Consider the following 7398-nt stretch of genomic DNA (forward strand, 5'->3'; position numbering starts at 1 on the left):
CTCTGTCTCACCTCTCCATTTCTCCAGAGTAGATTCATGTTTAACCTGTCTCAGGCCAACAGTTAAAGGCTGGGTGGTCCCTGTGTTGCAGAAAGGATGGCTGCATGAAATTATGGACTGTAAATATAAGCTGCATTTAGTTTCCACCAGATCCATTCAGGGATTAGATTTTATGCAAAATTAAAATATTAGTTATTAAATAACTAGCAATTAAGGTCCACTCAGTGTATGTGAGGGTGTGTGTGTGTCTGGTGTGTGCTCATACTGTATCCCGCCATCACTTTTACACCCACATTAAAAACTGCACTGCCGTCCAAGTCCCAGTGCCTATTTCCACATCTTGACAGTGTTAGATTTTAATTTGCTGTCAGTCAGTAAGCGGTGTGGCATTCTTACTTTCTGTATGCTGGCAGTGACACGCCACAGATCATTAAATGATCAGTTCCATTAGGCCCAGTCGCGGCTCAGGCTTGGATTGGAGCTGTGAGCTCAGACAGAGCTTTGCCTGTTTGTGCGACCTGTGGAAAGGGAAGGAAAGGTTGAGTCAGCCATCGCTGCCACTCGTCATGTCTCAGGAACCTCACCAATACCTCACTTTATCACCATCCGCATGCCAACACAGCTGGGGAGTAAATAAGTTGTTTTGCTCAAATTATGTACTTAAAGACAGTTGACGTATTTGTTCTTTATTATACTGTACAGTTTTCCCCTCTTCAAGTATTTTCTGCCCTTATCAACTATTTCAGTCTAAACACCTCTTGTTAAAATCTATACGTTTGAGGTTTTTACTACATAGTTTTAAATAATCACCCATAAAACCCATTATTTTTGATTGGTCTTTGAAGTAGTTTTTCTAATCTGAATTTAGTCAGTTAAGACTGTTTATACAGTATATAAATCCAAAAATGAAGTTAATGTTAAATGCTCTGCTTCCACAGAGCCATTTTCATTATGTACATTTCTGTGACACAACAAAACCCTTCAAACAACTCTTAAACTCAATTAAAATAATTTATGAGAATTTTAACAGTATGGAACTAAAATTGTTCCTCACAAACTATTTTCTAAAGTCATGTGGCAGCAGTGTTTTCTTTTCTTTGAACTCTTTCTTTCCCCCCTTTATGTTACCTCAGGTCAGAGAGTTGGAACCAGGCTGTATGAGAAAGTACTGAAAAAAGCCAGAGAGTTAATAAAACAGTGATGCTGAGCAGGTAGAAGGAGAGCTGTAGTGGCACAGGGTGAGCCTTTTTTGAAGCAGTAAACGCACAGATTCAGCACTTTATGCAAAACTTTAATTGAAAGAGATCTACATTTTAACTCTGGTTTCATATTATTTATATTTCCAGAATATTTTCCTCCCATGTTACTCTATTGGCCAATGCTTTTGCTACATGTAATAGTAAATCATTCAGAACTTATACTTAAGTAGAGTTCTGAATACGGACTTGTGTTATTCTACAAGTTAAGTATTTTCTTCCACCTCCCACTCTTTCCACAGTAGGACAAATGATACAGCTAATCTGGGACCCCGATGCTTATGGCTTCACATTAACACCCCGCTAAGGCATTCACTGTGCCTGCCCAGCTGCCTGCCCTGCCAGAAACACTTTGGGGGGAAATCATTTTCAAGCTTTAATGATATTTATTCTGCTCAGAAGTTGTACTTGATTTTTTAAAATATTTTTCTACTCAAGGTTCTGCGCTGTATTGGGTGCGTTGCTTGGCAAAACAAACATGGCAGAGATGAGTGGCACTGTAAGCGCCTTGGAATAACAATGGCTTATTTACAGAGAAGGTTGCGGTATGGAGGCAGAGCTAATAAAGACGCGTATCCCCTTACACTTTAATGGCCAACTTATATTCCTGAGGATGAAAGAAAAATTGCAGTGAAGGGGGGAAAAATCCCTCAATCAGCTAGCTGCATTCTATATTTGCTTGGTTAATGAGAAGGATGTGAAATGATGAGGAAACTCCATGACCAGTCATTTTACAGATGTCATGTAGGTTACTCTAATCTTCCTACATCTCCCTCAATACAACTAGTCTGTATGTCAGCGTACACACTGACATACAGACTGATCTGTACTACCAGACTGGTTGGGTTAAATATAGCCCTTTATTAGGCCACAATATCCAATGTAGAGTGTTTTAGATACATCGTAAAGTATTTATAGTAATCATGTAGTAATGATTTTGTCAGTACCAAGAGAGGGGGTTCCTTACTACAATGGGAAGAGAAAAGGAGGAGAGACAGCAATTTAAACAGAACATAAACCAGCTTTAACGTCCTCAATAAATTTTTTTATAAATTCTACAGGGAAGTCATTTGGTTTTGAAATACTGTATAATGGATCTTTTCTTTTTTTCTTTTTCATGCTCTTTTTCCTCTTCTTCTTACTTGAAATTCTGTTATTCTCAGCTGAAAGGTAGGACTTTAACTTTTCCCTTTACTTCAAGAGATTTCAAAACTTTACATGTGTTCACTTTGCTTACTCACACCCTCAACGCCTTGTGTCTCTGTCCTTAACAATAAAGTGAATTTAACAAATGTATTTTACACACTTAACTGATGTGGAACATTTGCTCTGTGCTTTTAGAAACCATATGCATGTCAGATCCCCGGCTGTACCAAGCGCTACACAGACCCCAGCTCCCTACGCAAACATGTCAAGATCCACTCGGCCAAAGAGCAACAGGTGCGTAGAAAGGTAAGACATTAAAAGAGGGATGGAACAGATAGATATCAAGATTTAAAAAGAAACAGAAACTTAAGGAGTGCACCCCTGTGGTCTTGTAATGTTTTAGACTTTTGTCACTTAACATTTGCATTTCCTTTTTTTATGTCTCTATGTCTAAAAGGTTGACAGTATATTAATTTGACACTATAAAGGAATATTATTCTTTTATTTTGCGGTAGTCATAACAAGTGCTAGTGAGCATACATCCACACAGTACAGGTGGATTTACCTGCATGTTATGTAGACTACATTGCTGTGCCCTTCCCAAGGGCTACTGTGGACCTTTTTCTTAGTCAGCCTCCAGCATGACTTTATTCAAGTTAATGCGCAGGGCTACAGATTTTACAAACAGAGCACTTTATGTAATCTCTCCTGTTCAGATCTACCATGCATTATCCACAAATCCATCTAGTTGGTTTAATTGAGGGGTTGGTTGGGTGGGGTGGTGGAGTTTCTTTGAGAATCGTTTCCCCTACAATAGATCAGGTTTGACCACATTTCATCATGTTCATGGTCAAAAGCCCATTCTTTCCCTGACTGGAAGCGGGTAAATAACAGAGAATGGGCTCATTGTTGTGGAAGGGGCTGGATAGTGGCAGGCTGGATGATGTGTTCCTTTGCTTAGCGTTGTAAAGGGAAACACATGTGTGCTTGTAGCATTGTTAATAAGCTGTACTGCGGGAATACCCCAGTGGCCAGATGTTATGGACAAATGTCAAACAAACGCTCTTACTCCAGTCTTGGAGCGGGCCTGGAGAAAAACTGTTAGGAGTGTCGCGGCGGGGAAAACAGAGCCCCAATTACATGTGATGAATGTTTTGCATGGCTCTCATGAGGATCCCCAGGAGTACATGAAAATACATATTTACTGACATACAGTGTGAAATCATAACATGGATGATGCCAGCTATAAAACTGTTGAGAAAAACCGCAATGAAAAGTTCAGCTATCGTCGATTTCACTGGCCTGATAGGCAGAAGGTCTTAAGTCGTAAGTCACACGCAGATAAAGTTGTTATCTGCCCATTTGCTGTCTGTGGGAACAATCAGAGGGTAGAGTAGATTGTTGTGATAATGCTGAAGTATGTTTCCACCCACAGTCCAACCACAAAATCAAAATGTGGAATTGATTTTCAGAGAATAAATAAGGGTGGATTGTGGATGGATGAATTGACATGCTGACACGGGCAGAACGATGGGCAGATTGATGGAGTTGGAATGAAGTTGGAGAAAAAGCTGTAGTGAACAACATCGACTTTGTCATCTGTAACTGTAACACTTTAAAGATAGACTTTGTTCTGGTCCAAATGACTCACAGCAACACCGCCAGGTTTTTATGCCTCTTGGCATCATAAAGTTATCACTTCTTACTATTATGCTGAAAAAAGAATGTCAGTATCACAGCATGATGACAAAAATTACAAACTGGATTCACAATTAGATTACATGTTGATTTCCTGATGAGCTGAACGCACATACACTAATTTAGCCTGGTTATAGCATGTAAGTGTTTACTAAATGAAAATTACGCTTCACTGATTAAAAATGGGATGCATGTGTTTTATGAATGAAGCATAAAAATAAATAACTTGATTAAAATTAACTAATTAAAAGGGATAACACTGCGCAAATTAGTTCTTATTTAGAGATTAGGATGTGGATCAGCCTCATATCCAGCCCTCTACACGCCCATATTCAACCATAAATGGTCGATGCAAAGCAAGTCATGAATATTGATGCATATAAATGAGCTCGATTACCGTGAATTACGGCAACAACAACTGAGAGGAAGATAAACAGTTTTTCTGAGATGGGAAATCGAGGAGCTTTTGAGGTGGAAGTCAGAAAACACAGCAGCACGGTCACAAACAAAAGAAAATGCAGCTAGTTTAATAGAATTATATTATTCCCAGAAGGGACTTTTGGCAGAAAGGTAAACATTATATATTGTTGATCATATCAAACACACAACTGTCGGTTAATTCCCCCTGGTAACAGTCGGTTGTCAGAAACCCCAGAGTGTCTATAGCCTACTTGTATTTGCACCAGGATGGCGCAATTCAGTTGGGTTGGTTTGTCTAATGCTAGACGCATGTAGATCCAAGAGCATGGCTCTAGGGAATCTAAATCGGTATATTAGCCAGTCATCATCGTGGGCCAGGCAATCTTAGAGGTCCCTGAACACTCGTTCCCTCCTAATCTTTCCATTGTCCTCCTCAATGCCAGCCCATCCATCATGCAGCATTACGCATGAATATCACGCAGTATTTATGCTTACAGCTATCATACTGATTACTTTACATCTTGCCAAAATGGTGGTCCACCACCCTGGCATAACATTTTAAGATGGAAGATGGAAGTATGACAGGTGAACACGTTATTTAAGTTGGTTTTGTAATGCTTGGCCTGCATTATGATTAGGCCTCATAATGCGTATATGGAGGGTAGCGATTGTGCGAGAGCTGTCACTAGCTTTATTTCCAGCCTTTGCTAATTTACACAATCCATCTGTGCAGGGGGTGCAGATGTGCCCAGTGAGTCGAAGTGAGAAGGCAGAGTGTGTGTGTGCGCCCCCATGGTGTCTCCAGTGCGCTCTGTGCAGCACAGTCGTGTTCACTCCTGCGATTTTACACACAAAAACTATATGAAAACTAAATGGAGATGTATACACAGTGTTATGATACTGTGGATCTATAAGTAACTTGTGATATGAAGTTCAGGGCATCATCATACCTATAATGATTCCCTTCACATTTAAATGTGTTTTGATTATAAACATAATCCACATACTGTAAATGATCAAACTATAGTGGTGTATCAGCGGACATATTCTACTTTACAGACTTGTTATTTTTGAAACACTTAGCAAATTTCAGTACTTTGTACTTTGGTGTAATAATAATAATAAATATATATCCACAATTAGAGGTAGGCATATACATTATGATATATGGTGATGTGTGTTTTGATATTTTATCTTGTTTTTTTCCCCATCTGGCATCGTTGATTCCCGTGTCTGAAAAACTTTGCGTGAGTTTTAAGCATGGGAGGAAAGATGCATAGAAATGTGCACGTTTTTACGCATATAATGTTTCTATAAATCCTATAAATAAGTTTGCAGTGAAGTATCCATACGCACATTTAACCCCGTTTAGTTAACATTTTTGTATGTAGCCTTTTGAAACGAGGCCCCTGGTCCCTGTGTTGAATTTACAGGTTATTTGAAGACACATCTCCTGAGTAAAGGAAAGATGTGGTTGTTAGTGCATTCCTGGTGTGTACCTCAGCAACTGTAATGTTTTATCACAGAGGAATTCACTAATGTATACAACAGAGGTCAGCTGTTCAACTGATCCATAAGGCAGATGTCCCACTGATACAAGTTTCCTTAGGTTCAGGTTTCTTCTGCGTGGCGTGTCATCGACTCTCCAGCTGAAATGTGTCTTCAGTTGCCCCCATTACTGTTGGCAGTGAAAGAAACAGAAGCAATCTCGCGTTGGCTCTGAGTTGGTACAGTGATCACTTACCCGCTATGTCCAAGGCCAACGCATGACTCAAAAAGGAGCATATGATCTTTTTCTCTGGCTCATCTTGACTGAGAATATATTCTCATTTGCTGGGTTACTGTTTCAAATTAACAATACAATCAAAGTATTGCAAAAAGAGAAAGCAAAAAACCCACACCCCACATAGGGCCCAACTTACAATAGACACAACTGATGCTGTGTTTTGTTCTTATGTTGTGTAATAGTGCAAACCAGATGCAGTTCTTGCTTTTGAAATGACTCAACATCATTCCTTGGAAACATTTTCTGTTTATTCTTATCTTTGTGATTGACAGCTTCGGCCCTGTCCTCACCTGGAGCAGGACATCCTGAGTGACTGCCTGTCCATGCAGCACCTCCAGAGCTCTACCACCACACAGCACCTCTACAACAGCAAAGACGGCCGTTCTCCTGGACTGGGTCAAGACATCTTCACAGGTGCACACAGGATGCCGCTCTGTCATTTAACACCCTGATAATGTGACCTCTTCCTGTTATGGAGGCATTAAGTAATCAAATACTTCTGTCAGTAACAACAACGCAAGTCTCCATTCTCTCTCACTGTACCTTCCATATGCTCCCCCCCCCACACTTTATTGGCAAGAGACCATTAAATATTAAGTAAAAAAAACAGACACTATCATTCATTTTCAAATTTCTCTTCTAGTTGGGTTTTATGTAGTCTCAAGATCTGTGTCAGTTTTAAAGAAGATGCTTTCACCAAGTCACCACTAGCCATTGGTCCTGTGTCGGTGGCACCATTTCCCCCTAATTTTTTATTCTATTAATCGTACTTGAACCAAATATCTATCATGTCCTTAGAAATTACACAGATGAAGTACCGTACAACTCAAAGGGTGTTTGTGCGAGCACTTTATATAACATTTCTCAAAACGTAGTTATTTTCTGACATTTCCAAAAAAAAAGAACATGTGAGTGATTCACATCGCACTCTCCATCATACCTGATGTTACCACCTACTTTAAACCCTGGCTACAGTAAAGAACCGGATCAGATTTTCCTGGAGAATGATTTCAGTGGTTAGCACTGTCGCCTCACCTTGGTTGTCCCAGGCCTTTCTGTATGGAGTGTGAATGTTCTCACCAAGTCTGCGAG

General features: G+C 39.8%; 1 protein-coding gene across 3 annotated transcripts in view; it reads left to right on the top strand.

Moving 5' to 3' along the window:
* The window catches only part of LOC119900836 (zinc finger protein GLIS1), a 70660-nt gene that overhangs the window by 49548 nt on the left and 13714 nt on the right, over nucleotides 1-7398 (top strand). For 2 of the 3 annotated variants that reach the window (XM_038716106.1, XM_038716108.1), the window contains 2 exons: nucleotides 2598-2708; nucleotides 6579-6720. In XM_038716106.1, the coding sequence (XP_038572034.1) occupies nucleotides 2598-2708; nucleotides 6579-6720 (253 nt within the window). The remainder of the gene's footprint in view (nucleotides 1-2597; nucleotides 2709-6578; nucleotides 6721-7398) is intronic. The other variant, XM_038716107.1, reaches the window with a different exon arrangement.

Source organism: Micropterus salmoides, unplaced genomic scaffold (assembly GCF_014851395.1).
Source record: "Micropterus salmoides isolate LMB-PRFRI ecotype aquatic unplaced genomic scaffold, ASM1485139v1 Ms_hic_scaffold_13, whole genome shotgun sequence".
In the NCBI taxonomy this organism is placed as follows: domain Eukaryota; kingdom Metazoa; phylum Chordata; class Actinopteri; order Centrarchiformes; family Centrarchidae; genus Micropterus; species Micropterus salmoides.